The sequence below is a fragment of the Prinia subflava genome, chromosome 3, assembly GCF_021018805.1.
Source record: "Prinia subflava isolate CZ2003 ecotype Zambia chromosome 3, Cam_Psub_1.2, whole genome shotgun sequence".
Lineage (NCBI taxonomy): Eukaryota > Metazoa > Chordata > Aves > Passeriformes > Cisticolidae > Prinia > Prinia subflava.
In genome coordinates, this window is record NC_086249.1 from 86,119,141 (window position 1) to 86,133,281 (window position 14,141).

Genomic DNA, 14,141 nt, shown 5'->3' on the forward strand with positions numbered 1-14,141 from the left:
GTTGAGTCTTCATTAGAAAGTAAGAACTAAAAGGAACTCTTTAGACAATTTCACAAACCACATTACTTCAACCAACAAAAATAACAATTATTTGATGATTGGAATGTGTTTAGAACACATGGAAAGAATTTAGGACACTCCGGGAAAAAAAAAATTTCAAACATGGATTTCAGTCACATATGTGCTCCATAACATTGATAAAATCATTACTAAGAGTTATAACACAGGTTAAGGAAATATGACAGGATGAAATTACATGACTAATAAATCTCCTTATAGTAAGATTTGCTTTAAAGAGGGGAAAAAACCACCATGTTTTCCTGTCTCATACTGCACCATAAAAAACCCATAAAATCAGTTACCTAATATGTTTGGTCTTAAAACCCAAATGCCCTGGGTCTTGCAATGTTTCAGATGCAGCCATCTGAAATAAGAACAATGTTGAGGGCTATAATGGATCAGTTTACAAGGCTGCAGTCATAGGCCTCCAGGAAATCCATTTTGACTTAATCAGCTTTCCAATTTTTCAGGTAAAATGTAGCAGTTCTGGATCATATCCAAGAATGAGGACACAGTAATACAATACATTTTGCATGGTCTTCACAATTTTAAATCAAGATGCTATTTTAGCAAGCATTAACGCTTGTTTTCCCTCATGTTTCCTGTTCCTCCCTATTCTTTCGGTACTATAATGAAAACTCTTCTCCCCCAACTTAAAAGCACCTTAGGATATCTGTTGGAGTCCATGTTTCCATGGATCCTCCACCGAGAGTGAGAAGTACAGAGATTGAATTAAAACCTTTAGAAAAATTAGAGTATATAAAAGCTTTAGATACATAAAGTAGAAATCTAACCCTTAGCTTTAAGTTTTACATGCCCTAAGTCCTAGTTGTCAGTGTAGAAGGACACAGCTTCAGGCCTAGTGATAGAGTACAGACATAACAAAAATAGGGTAGACTGCTGTTTGTAATTTGTATGAACTTTATGTAGGGAAGACAGAGTTTTTCATATATGCTAAGATAGAAGTTTTCTACATAACAAGGTAGAACCTTATGCTAGTAAGATAGAGTTTTACGTTAATAGATACGCTATGTGGGTAGGTTTTGATACTGATTTTTGTAGTTTTACGAACTTTAGAATTGTACCTAGATTGGCTAGTGTGTAGATAAAAAATATGAATATGCATTTTGTAATTTGGGATAAAAAGCCTCTGGGTTAGTCGGTCGGTCGATTGATCAATCCGATCTATCGATTCAACCTCCACCTCCTGCAGCCTGAGGAAGGAGCCTTGCTAGGGAGCCAGATGGGATTCTAAAGGTACCATCCATTGTAGCCTGGGGTCCCGTCCCTTCCCCCTGCGAGGGTGCGGGACCCCAGGAATCCTTCCTTGCCCCTGTGATCCTGTCCCTTCCCTTTCCTCCTCCAGCGTTTGCCCCGGAACTCTGTTCGGGGCTGCTGGGGAGTCTGCGAGGGTCCGGGACCCTGGGACCTCCTTCCTGTCTCTGCAACCAGGAACTGCAGGGGTTTGGGACCCCTGGGACCCCTCCTTGTCCCTGCGACCCTGCGTTTGGGAACTCTGCCGAGTTGGGGACCCCCCATTGCCACTGTGATCCCCGTGGCCAGGACCCCTGTCTGGGATCTGTGATCTTGTGATCCCTTTCTTTTATTGTGACCCCACGGTTGGAAAACCCTGCTTGGGGTCAGGAGATGGGAGGGTGATTTACCTAGAGGCTGTAATGTCAGATTTATGCTTTGCTTATAGTCTTACTAGAGTTTTGCTTGTTAGGAATTCTATGCTTTGTTTGCTGTTTCATTAGAGTTTTGTGTGTTAAGATTTCTATGCTTTGGTTATTGTTTTATTTGGACTTTGCTTGTTTATGTTTATAATTGATCGTATTGTAAGACTGCTCTTAGAACTCTCACACCTTCAGATACATACTTTGTAAATAAACCACTCTGCTTAGATACTAAAATGATATAAGACCTTATAAAGACTTTTATACCCGTAAAATGACCTCGGCAGATATCCATGTCTCTGCAAATATTCTACAGCAAATTAAATACAAGAAATATTTATATGTGACAAAATTATATTTGCTGAAATCACATTCTGCTACAGCAAAAAACACTTCTCAAGGTGTAGCACTATTAAATGTCTTTCAGCATCTTTTGAAAAGGAAAAACATTCCCTAGTGTAGCACTTACGTTCTCTTTTTCAGTGCAACTACCACGGTCCAGTTCTTGACCATGTCTCAGCTGATTAACTCAGGAGCATGAGAAGCTGCACCTGAGATAAGCACTGAGAACAGCGGCTGTTCTGGTATGTTACAAAGTCACTTCTCTGTATTTCTAGTAAAGTGTACAGAGATTTTTCTGCAAGTTAAGCCTAACTGCATTTCATGTATTTTTGTTTACCTCTAAAGTTCATGTGCATTAGAAAAAACTGGAAACAGATAAAACCTGTGCATTTCTTTATTTGTTTGGTTAACAGCTAGAATGACTCGTCTTATTTTCATGGTCTCAGGCAGAGAATTGGAGGAGGCTCAGAATGATTGATCTGTGTGTATCTTCCTCTTTCCCTGACATGTTTCTACTACACTGCTTTTGGAAAAAGCCATTTGGAATAAAACTATTTTGTAGAACTACCATATTTACATTCTTCCCCAAACAAGCTGCATCACTTTGTGAGGAGCTGGTGGCAAGTGTATTTTTCTATCAGTTGTAGATCTATGTGGTCTCCTACTAAACACTTCCTTTTCACAAAAAAAAAGAGGGTTATCTAGACAAAAACCCTCCAGTTTGAAATTCCCAATGTTTTTCATTTTATCACATTGGAGTGTAAGATAGCAGTTTTACCTGCAGCCGTAAAGTGATTTGGACTGGATACTATTAGACACATTGCCCACATTCTAGGTATGTACATAGAAGTAATCAATTAAATTACTAGCAAGACATCGAGATGATACAGTGGAAACTGTTTTGTCAAATTTACAGGAAGCTTAATTAACCTCGGTTATCCAACTTCCAAAGTTCTCTAAATGAGGAAAAGTTGTTTCTGTCAAAGAGTAGTCACTAACACCACCATAATACACTTTACTCAAGTAACCCTGATAGCATGGATGAAATGCAGTTGAAATCATTATCCCCTTCTAGTTGCCATAGGGGCTGACTCTTATCTGTAGAAACCTGTTTCATAACAGTGCCTTTACATATGTTTTTGAGTTTTGCTTCTGTTAGTGCAAAAAAATTTCCCATCATAATTACTGCTTTTACAGTTTTGTTAAGGACAAGTGGTAGACTTTAATGTTTCTCTTCTTTCATTTCACTGGAGTGCTAGATCCTAGATGGTTTACACCACGGGTCAAGTCCTGGTCTCCAGCTCCTTTCCTCTACCATTCTGTTCCTCTCCACTAAATAATGCCCTCTCTGCTACTTTTTAAATCACAGGAACTTTGGATATTAACAATGATCCTGCTAATGTTTTATTCATGTTCCTGTTTCATATTGCAGATATTCTGGGTAAAGAGCCACAAAGAGAGAAATGAGAGCTGGAATGTTCTCTCTCTGCTGAAGCTTGTTTTAATCACCAGAGTGAGCCAGCACCTAACATTTTGAATATGATGGCTTAGAGCCCATAAATCAAAGGGCTGAAGAGCAGAAGAGACCAACAGACTTATGCTGCCCTCTGCCCTCTAGTATATACACCTTTTTTTTTTTTTTTTTTTTTTTTCACTGAGCTATCTGGTGTAAACACAGCCACTGGCACATGCAGTGAGTCTTACTCCTGGAGTTGGCTTCCCTGGCTCTTGGAAGGGGCTTGCTGGGGGTTGGATTTCTTTCTTTTTAACTTATAGAATTTTCTCCCATAAGTTGCTAGGAAACTAACTACTGAGTACTTACGGGTATACTTAAGAAAAAACAAAAGACATTGTTAAGATGAGGAGTGTAGCATCTGGCTACAGTTCTTTTGTCTTTGGGAGTTTCTCAGAGGGGAAAGATACCTCGAGTTTCGGGGGCAGGTAAAAGGACAGGGCTTCGGCGTCGGAAGAAGGAGGATCAAGCTGTTGTTTACTGCGAGGAGAACTCATTGGCACTGCCAGAGTCCAGTCCTTGGGACCTACCACCATCTGCTCGTGTGTCCAGGAATCCTGAGCTCGCCTTCTCTTGCCCTGTCGCTTCTTCGGCACTGCCCTGCGTTTCTCTACGCTGTAGCCCGCCACCCCCTGCCCTGCCGGGACAGCCTTCCCCACAGTTCCACCTACCACTGAAGAGCTTCTGGTGCATCTCATCCACCATCCCGGGCTTTCTGCTCATCCCTGCCATTCCAGCTTGGTGCTCCTCAGAGTCCTGCAGGGCACCGGGATCAGGCTGCCCCGGGGTTTTGTGAAGCAAAGCCTCTCCTCCATCCCTTCCCATCTCGGCCGAGAAGGCCGCCACGAGGCTCCTGGTTTCTGTTTTGTTGTTAATGCCATAGTTATTGTTGTTTGTTTGTCTTGTTATACAAACTAGCAAAGAACTGTTATTCCTATCCTCATATCTATGCCTGAAGAGCCGCTTAATTTTAAAATTATAAAAATATGGAGGGAGAGTGATTACATTCTCCATTCCAAGGGAGGCTCCTGCCCTCCCTTGCAGACACCTATCTTTCTAAACCAGCACAGGCTTTAGTTTGAGTTCTTGCCCTTCTTCTGTCCTTCATCATAATAAGTTAATTAAACCTACAACTTAGACTCGTTGGCCAAAGGGAAGGTTAACACGTAGTGTTGATGAGAGTCATGTTTCCCTTAGGACAGAGAGAGAACTCCTTTTCCTCCATTCCACTATTTCAATTTATTTCCATTAGTTTGACAAAAAAAAAGCAGTCCTACTTCTCAGTGCCAAAACACAGTAAATTCAGTGACGATACAAACTAGTTAAATTAGGAACAAATGCCTGGAAACAAATTAATTGGGAAAAAAAGGTTACTATATTTTTATTGTTTAACATTATTCTAATATTAAAAAATTAGTAACAAATTTTTGATGTGGCCCATGGAATTGTGGAATTTATTGCCTAGCTAGTGTTCTTGGTCTAAATTTTTCTAATTAAAAAAAAAAATAAAGAAGAAGAAGAAGAAAAAAAAGCAGATAGATAACCAGTATCTAGAGCAAGCAAAAAAGCAGCAAATTTCAAGCTTCATTCTCTATTTGTTAAAGATATTTAATTTGGATTCTACTGAAGACATTTTTTGGAATATATGCAATATGAGCGATTCTGGGCAGAGGTTTCTTCGGTTAAGTATAGCATTCTGTAGAAAGACATCTAATCCAAATGAGGAATGAATATCTGAGCTTTTTTTGATCTTTATTTGTAGAAGGCAAATGCCAAACTTCACAGAAGTCAGACTTCATTTTAAAATTAATCCTGTTCCAAGGCAATGAATTTTTATTTGAATATATTCAATGAAACCCCATTTATGTAGATCTTTGCAACCTGGAAATTTTACCAAAATTAATCCCATTGAAGTTCCAGTAAAATGTAAATCCTAATTCATTTGTGAGGTAGAAAGGAGTTTAAGTTTCAGCACAATAGTTTGTACATCACAAACTTGTATTTTTTTTTATTATTTATTTCCTGACTGAATTTAGCTCCATTTTGCTGTGCTGATCCTGTGTTCCAATGATAAAAACTTGGTCATGAATTTTTACCTTTATTTTCTGGAGGCTGGAATCCTTCTGAGGATATGCCTGAAGTACATGTTCTGTATTAAACCAAATAAAATTAAATATATCCTTAAAATTAAGCTGGTGCTTATTCTTTGCTTAATAAAAATGAATTAAGCATGTGTTAACTATTTACTGGGATTGAAGTCTGCTTGCTGAGTTAGAGGATAGACTTTTTGGATTAGTTTTTAACAGTCCTCTTCAAAAAAACACAGATGGAGCATTCAAATGTCCTGATTGCTCACATGTTCTCATGATCTGTAGCCAGGATCTGGTATGGATTTTTTTCACTTCAGTCAGAACAGGACTTCATCTGGAAAGCAGCAGATGGAAGGAAGGGAGGGAATCCAAGTTTTTAATCCTTTTTTCCTTTTATTCTTTTCTGAGCAGATGTTGTTGAGATGATCAAGCTACAGAGCCACAAATCCAACCAAAAGCTGGGTAAAGAAATATATACAAACATATGTTGATACTTGGTACATGGTTAATCAGGGAGGTTACAGTCATCTACTGGTGACATGAATATCTCCCTCGAATATAATGGAGATGACAGGATTTTTAAGACCACTGTAGAAGAAGTATTTAATTTTGTGACCTGTTTTGATTTCTCATTTAGTCGAGAAAAGCTAACAACAGTCAAAATCACTTTAAGAACAGTTAAATGGTTCAGCACAGGACCAGGAAGTTGGTGAACAACAAGCTGAAAAGTACATGGAAAAAATTTTACCAGAATGATGGAAAGGTTATGGCATATAGCTCAGGTTTACAGACTTCAGTTTTGGGGCCATAATTTCACTGACAACTGTCAGGTTGGATACTAAGTAAATAGAAAAATAATTGTACGTGATAGGATTTGCTGATGAGTTAAGGAGCAGTATTTTCCTGATTAATTTTCATAAAGATAAGGCTATTAAATTAGAACCATGCTGATCCTACCATGGTGGTCATGATGAAGTAATTCTGATTTTGTCAGTGATATATTTATTGCATTTACAAATTTAAAAAAATTTTATTACTTCGATGACAATTCCTTCAAAGTAAAGTATGAGACATCTCACTTCTATTTTTTTGCAAAACTCACCAGTTAAATTAAATCTATGCAAAACTTGGAAAAAGGTACTAATTACAGCTTATTAAAGCTTCTTCTACATAGTAACTTCCTTGTTGAAATTCAGTAATTATGAACGAAGGAGATCCCAACAGGCACCTGTTTTACATTTGAAAGCTCAGAATTATTGCTCTACAGTAAAACTTTGTGCTATGTAAGATAAGTCAAAGGAGGAACTATACAGCAATAGTTCTGTTATCTTGTCTGGGAAGACCAGAAATGGAGTTCAGGTTGGATGGGACAGGCTGTTGTCACTACACAAACAGTTATGACAGCAACATCCATGGCCAGACGAAAGAACATGTATGGAGAATACTTACACTTAATCAATATTTACTGTTTTTGGTAAAAATGCCTCCAGATCCTTAGAATGGAAAGCATTTAACTGCAAAGCATTATACCATATGTATAAAAAATTCTGGTATAATCTAGATCATATCTGACTGACTGTATAGAATAAAATGTCCTTAATTTCTTGAGATATAAACAGACTGCTATAAAAGAAAATAGTAACAGTTTACATAAAAGATGTAAAAAATTGAGGTTTTTATAAATACCGAAGGAAGAAAATCTAAGGAAATTCACAACAAATACTGAAGGGTCTATAACTCATTAATTTCTGTTCCTGACAAACCAACGTTAAATCTAAACCAGTTAAACTCCAGGAATGCCTAGAAAATATTTTTGTGAGGAAGATCATATATAAACATATAATATTAAAAAAAACCCCAAGGTCAGAGCAGTCTTCTCATAATACATGGAAATGATCTGATTTAAAATATTTCAGGTCTCTTCACTTTATAGGGTTTGATATTTTATCAAGACTGTGAAATACCTCATGGACACTCATTAGAAATGAAGAGAATTTAACTGCTGAATACAATAATTAATTTTATAAAACTGTCATAAAGCTGCATAAATACTACAGCTTTCTTTAGAAAAGGTGAAAGACATTGCTTCCATCATGTCATACATGTAGTTGTAAACTCCACCAAAACCTGTCTATGTATCTAGCATTTTATAGAGGCCCCTACCCTTGTACTGACAAGATACCAGAAAGAGACGGAAGTAAGAAGGACAGCTGATAACACAAACATTTAATGGAAATTATGGTAGCCAGAAAAATAAATTTTAAGTATTTATCTAAACCAAATCTTTAAAAATACATAGCAAAACTCTCTGTAGGAAAATTGGCAAAAAAACAAGGGCTCAAGGACAAGATAAAAATGGAAATTAAGGACAGCCTACAGAAAGCTATTTGGATAAAGGAGTTAGGGCCACAATTTTATCAGAACTAAAGCACAGAGACAGGACACACTTATTTCACAAGAATGAAACAGAAGGGTACATGACATGTGGACTATAAGAAAGACATAAGGAAATGAAAGAAAATGCAAAGCATTTTGGCTAAATTCTAAGATCATATAAACTTGTATAGCTCCTAGCAGGTGATCAAATATCAGAAGAGATAAAAATGGAATTTCATAATAATGGAGGTTTTAAGAGATGTCTGAAAGTCATCTCATTCAATCACTAAGAACACAAAAACCACAGAAAATACAACAGAATCCCTGTTGTAAAGAAGTGGGGGAAAAAAGAACAAAGACAACACAATTCAAGTGGAATAGATAGGCAGGTATGGTGATGCCTTAAGATTTTAGCCTTCCTATTTTTCAAATCCTGTGCTGCATTAGTGCGTAACTCTAAACTTCATATAAAGTGTTCACTGCTGTCTTCACAGTGTGGTCAGACAAAACAATTCCTCTGGGCCTGGAACCCAAGGACACCCTACAGCCACAGGCTGCAAAAAGTGTAAACAAAAGTGAATTTTGTGGGGGAGAGTGAGCTGGGGGAATATGACATCATTACCTGAAGTTATTACCTGGACAGTTAACCCCTGATATGCAAATAAACCAAACTTACATCTGTCTGAAAAACTCATGACCATCATCCATCTTGGGTGTAGCCTCTGGAAGGCTTCTGACTATCCAAGGTTTGAAGGCTTTATTAAACACTCACTTTATTATCTTAACTTTGTTTAGCCTCTGTTCTAGGTAGCCACTATAAGGCATCAATGGGATGAGGAAAAGAATAAACATATTGATAGCAATAATGTTGTCAAAAACATTTTATTGGGATAAAAGGTAATCCAGAACAGATTTCTGATTAAGATGTACACAGTAAGTAATTCAAGTGGAAACAGAAAAAGAAGCTTCCAATGCAGTTACAATAAATCGTCTAAATAGTTCCATAATATTCCCAGAAAACATTATGATATGAATAGAACAAGGCTGGATTCACTTAACAGAAAGATGTTACTTTAATTAGCATTTATCGAATGGACAAACTAGACATTCCAAACAATTTATCAAAGGTAATGTGTAAAAGACTGAGTGTGTTTAACAGGATTTTTGTTTTGCTCTAGTTTTGAGGAAGATAGTTAAAGATGAAAAGTAATCATAAAATCAAAATAAAATTTCATTTCACTTTTAATTTATCTCCAGTCAAGAACATGTTCATAGGCATTAGGCATCAATCATATGCTGGTAAACCAAACAGTTCTGGTCGGAAATCTTCCATGGACTTCAGCACCAGTGTTGCCTCCTTTCTAAGATCTGGATTTAATTTTTCATCTGGAATCATAACCGCTTGCATTCCTGCTGCCAGGGCTCCTTTGACTCCTTGTGGTGAATCTTCAAACACAAGACACTGAGAAACAAGGAGGTGAGGGGAAAAAAAGAATTAATAGGCTACTATGAACTTCTAATAGGTTGTTTTAAAAGAGAGAATGATCTTGAATGAAACTTAGTAGGAAAAATAAATTTTGTTCTTGGCTTAGACACCCCTAATTAGAACAAGAGCAAACCTCTCAGTTTGAACATCTGCATCGTAATTAACCTTTAATTAATTTCAATTCAAAAAACATCAATACACTTACTTTAATCACAGAAACTGGTTATCCAGATGTTCCTAAGTGTTTTTATAGGGATGCGTTTAATCACAAGCTTAAAGTAAAATTAAGCAAGTGCCTAAATACCTTTATAAGCAGGCAATTTAACTTTTGCAAACCAACTTTACAACTTGCAAAATGGCAGTGCTTTCACTCACAGGTATGGCATTTCCTACATGCACAAGGTATGGGGAACAATAAACTACCTAGGTCAGCAGTAGGACTTTGGATGAGTGGAGACAGACACCACCTATCAGAAGAGTGCTGTCAAAGTCACACTCTAGTTGCTTAATTCTTCCAAAGCAATGATGAGAAAGAAAACAAGAAATTATATTGGAAGGTTACATTTAGAGAAGAGAGAGTTTAGGCAGGTAGAACTGCCACGCCTTACAATAGTCACAATCATTCCAGATTGCAGTTTGGAAGCAAAGCTGTTAAAACCAATCATACATTATTTATGTGGATTTTGTAATTTAATGTCAGAATATTGAATAATAAACAAATAAATGTATAAAAATCATATAATGTGAAATTTTATATAATGAAAGATAATGTTTCTGGAGCTCATTTCAGAATTTATATAATGAAGCATCTCTTCCTTCCTCTTCCTGTCCATGACATGCAAATTCAGTTTGAATTTTTGGGCATGGATAACCCAAAGCAACTTTTGGCATCCAAGGACCTGAAAAATTCTGACCTATACTAACACATGGTTTCTCACACTTCTCCTATTCATACTGCATTTATTATCAATATTATTAGCACTGCTATTACTACTAATGCCAAAATCACTGCCACAAGTAATTTTAGTAATTGCAAACAGATGTTTGGATGGTTAGGGCAATTTTCCTCACATCTACTAATCAATGCTTTCAGGCACATGGTGTGATGCCTGAGGCTGTCCTGTGCAGGGCCAGGAGTTGGACTTTGATGATCCTTGTGAGTCCTTTCCAACTCAGAATATTCTATGATTCTATGAACATCATAGTGCACCTTTTAGGTTCTCAAACACATAGCTATTTCACTGCAAGACGTAAAGGATGCACAGTGTTTGTTTCGGCCGTGCTCTAAGGGAGCCAAGTGGCAACTTGCAAAAGCTTTATTACATTCAAAGAAGAAATTTTTGAAAGATGTATTAAATGTCTGCCCTATACATATATATCCATCTACCAGAGATTGTGGAAGGCGAAAAATGAAAGAACCCTCTCCTGATTTCCTTTCTTTTTAAAATATTGATTTTTGCCTTTCAACATGTCAGTGAAAACTTGCAGTCTCTTAAGAGAAAAGTAAAAGGTGATTTCTACCTTGCATGTAACAAAGTAAAACTTAATTAATGATCTTTAGTGAGCCAAAGGAATAACACCAATCTTTTTTGCACTCATTTCCTTTGTACAGTCACTGCATTCCACTTTGTACAATGTGATACATGCAAATGTTTATCATTAACACTATTACTAACTTCAAATATGTAACCAGCTGATCCTGGAAAGCTTGGTACAATTGCTATTAGAATGGAAGCATGGCTCTGCCTATAGGTTTTGTTCCTAATAATAGCTTAGCTCATGACCTTAAGCGCTCTAAGGACAATAAATTGAACTCTGACAGGCTTTGCTTTTTAAAGAATAAGCTTAAACGCTGCACAGAAGAGCATTATCAAGGCCTTTCAGAAACCTTTTCTGATCCAGCTCATACAAAAGAATGTACTTCACTGCTCCGCCTTGAAAGACCTAATTGACTTCCATGATGTCACTAAGCTCACTGTATGAGAGGAGCCAATGATTATGGAAGGCAATATGCATAATGGAAAGCTTAACTAATTCCCTGGAACTAGACACAATTAATACTCTTAATTACCAAAGAAACCATGCAAATGACCCATAATTACAGTGTCTTGCATGTTACAGGAAATAAGTGTACTAGGTCTTCCTTAAATCTTTCTTTCTGCTGAAACTTATTTTCAACAGCACAGTCACATTTTTAATGGATGATGAGAGGTTTACAGAGGTTCACACACAAAATGGATTTATTAATACACAGAGATGTTATAAACTCTTCACTGTCCTGGACCACCCACACACTAAATTTAGAGATATGAAAGCAGCCAAGTTCTTTCCATTTTGCATAAGTATTGCAACATCAGCATCACTCCAACTGAGAGACAGATGAGATTTATACAGACTTCAGCTGAGATTCTGGCTGCTTCTGTGCATTATTTCTAAAACTTGTGTCACTGATCAATGCTACTTCTATGAGATCTCTCAAAAGGTCACACTAATATAGGACAGTTCTCACTTCTGAATGAACTAAATGCTTTAAAAAGTATAGCAAAGTATATTCATTTATATTTTGCTCTATGAATCTAGAAAAAGAAAAATTAATCACTTAACCAGAGAAATAAATTACTGCAGCACCTCATTACCTCATCCTCCTACATTAAATTTAAGAATATAAGAAAAGAGTGTCAGTTAGGCTCTTGGCATGTACAGCAGGCCCTCTCTACCCTATCCACTATTAAAATCTGGATGGAATAATTATGTGACTAACAGAGATATCCATAAGTGTTATTGAGGTTAGTGATAACCAAGAAGGCTGGAAGGATAAAAGATTAAAATCAGTTTTAAAATTAAGATTTTGGAAGACCTGTGGACGTAATATATATGCACAGGGAGTTCTTATTAAACAAGTATCCTTGACCACATATGACACTACTATATCAGCTCTAAAAGAGACTGAAGGACGAGACTAAACATGCCATGATTTATATGCACAGAATTCATCTGCAAGTTTTACACTACCATCTATTGTTCTGTGAAGAAAGAATGAAAAGAAAGTTTTCATCATCTGTCCTCAAATGGCACAGAAACATTTGGTATCAGAATGTGACATATTATGTTTTGGGCTTCTTATGGATTTCATCTTGTACTCTGTAAGTTCTTTATTTTTAATTGATGTTTTCCCCTTTCATAATCTAATCAACTGGTCAAAAGCATGATGGGTGATCTGTAAAATATGCACTGTAGAAATACTTGGTACCCTTATACATTAATTTATGTATATATGTACAATGCAGTCTTCTGTAAGTGTTTAAGGACTAATTTAAATATCATCATATCTCTAAAAAAAAAGCCCCAAGATGGGCTGCAGGAAGAAATTCACTAAGTACATCCAGGTCACATAGATATTAGAATGACACTCGATTTCTGTAAATCAGAAGGTGCTCAGGCCTTTCATTTCTGCAGATAACTTACTGACTGTTCATTGCCAGAAGTATTTTTTCTTTTATCTTTGTGAAAAACTAACACATATTATATATGGTTGAAGTTCAAAACCAAGTAGCATCAAAGAAGTAAATTTTCAATCTGAAAGATATTACTAGTGCAATCATCGTTTGTGGTTTGTTCAACAACTTTTGTAGTTTTTCCTTGCTCAGTTTTTTTTAGATTTTCAAAATAATTCCAATACTAACCAACTATGTTAGTTATGTGAGTGACTCAGAAATTTTCAAGAATCATAATATAATTCAGAATACAACACAGATCAACCATTTCTCATACAAAATGTTGAGATGCTTAAAATATGCTTTTTGTCATTTATGGGAGATGGTGGAAATCCACAAAAAAGAGAGGAAACAAAAAACAACAATTGTAACATTATAACACAGATGCTGGGCAATTTTTTAGCTCAACTTATGTTTTCTTCTTTCCTATGTTTTGATTTTCCAAATACCTGGGAACAAGGGGAAAATTGATCCATTTACCATCAGAGTTACTTAAACTTTATTGAATGAATCCATTTTAAGCAGTTGCAATATTTGCAATTTTGGTCTCCTACTGTGTTAATTCTCTGATGAATTAAGAAAAAACAATAATGAAATAATGTGATTAATGTTTCTTTCCTAATCTTTGGATTTACACTCCTTCCAGAAATAGTTGGGAAAAATTCCAATAGTGAATACAATAATGAATCACATTTCATTTTCTTTTAAGGATGTGCCAGTTTGACCAGCCAGGGATAACAGAACCATATTAAATTTGCTATTAAGAAAATAATACAGCTTACAGCCCCTCAACTTAGTTTCATTAAGGAAAATGAAGAGTAAGCCAAGATGTTTTTAAATGCTGTAACAAATGAATAAACTGGAAACTTAAAATCAAATTAATTAAGCGCCAGAATATTCAGCATACTAACTACAGCCACCATTCTTTATGAGTCAATGATTCATATTAAGAACTGTTTGGAAATTACATGCACATATGCTTTTTAATTCAGAGTTTTATTAACTCACAACTAGGTATGTTGCAGACCAATATAAAAATCAAATTATTTACAATAAAAATAACAAAACAAAAAATCATTAGCACAATTTCAAGAAAGAAAAAAG

At 36.1% G+C, this 14,141-nt stretch overlaps 1 protein-coding gene across 2 annotated transcripts in view; it reads right to left on the reverse strand.

Annotated features, from left to right (window-relative positions):
* Window positions 1-8,923: 8,923 nt before the first annotated feature.
* PUDP (pseudouridine 5'-phosphatase) overlaps window positions 8,924-14,141 on the reverse strand; it is a 77,025-nt gene continuing 71,807 nt past the window's right edge. For both annotated transcript variants that reach the window (XM_063392806.1, XM_063392807.1), the window contains exon 4: window positions 8,924-9,519. In XM_063392806.1, coding sequence (XP_063248876.1) covers window positions 9,343-9,519 — 177 coding nt within the window. In that variant the 3' untranslated portion in view covers window positions 8,924-9,342. The remainder of the gene's footprint in view (window positions 9,520-14,141) is intronic.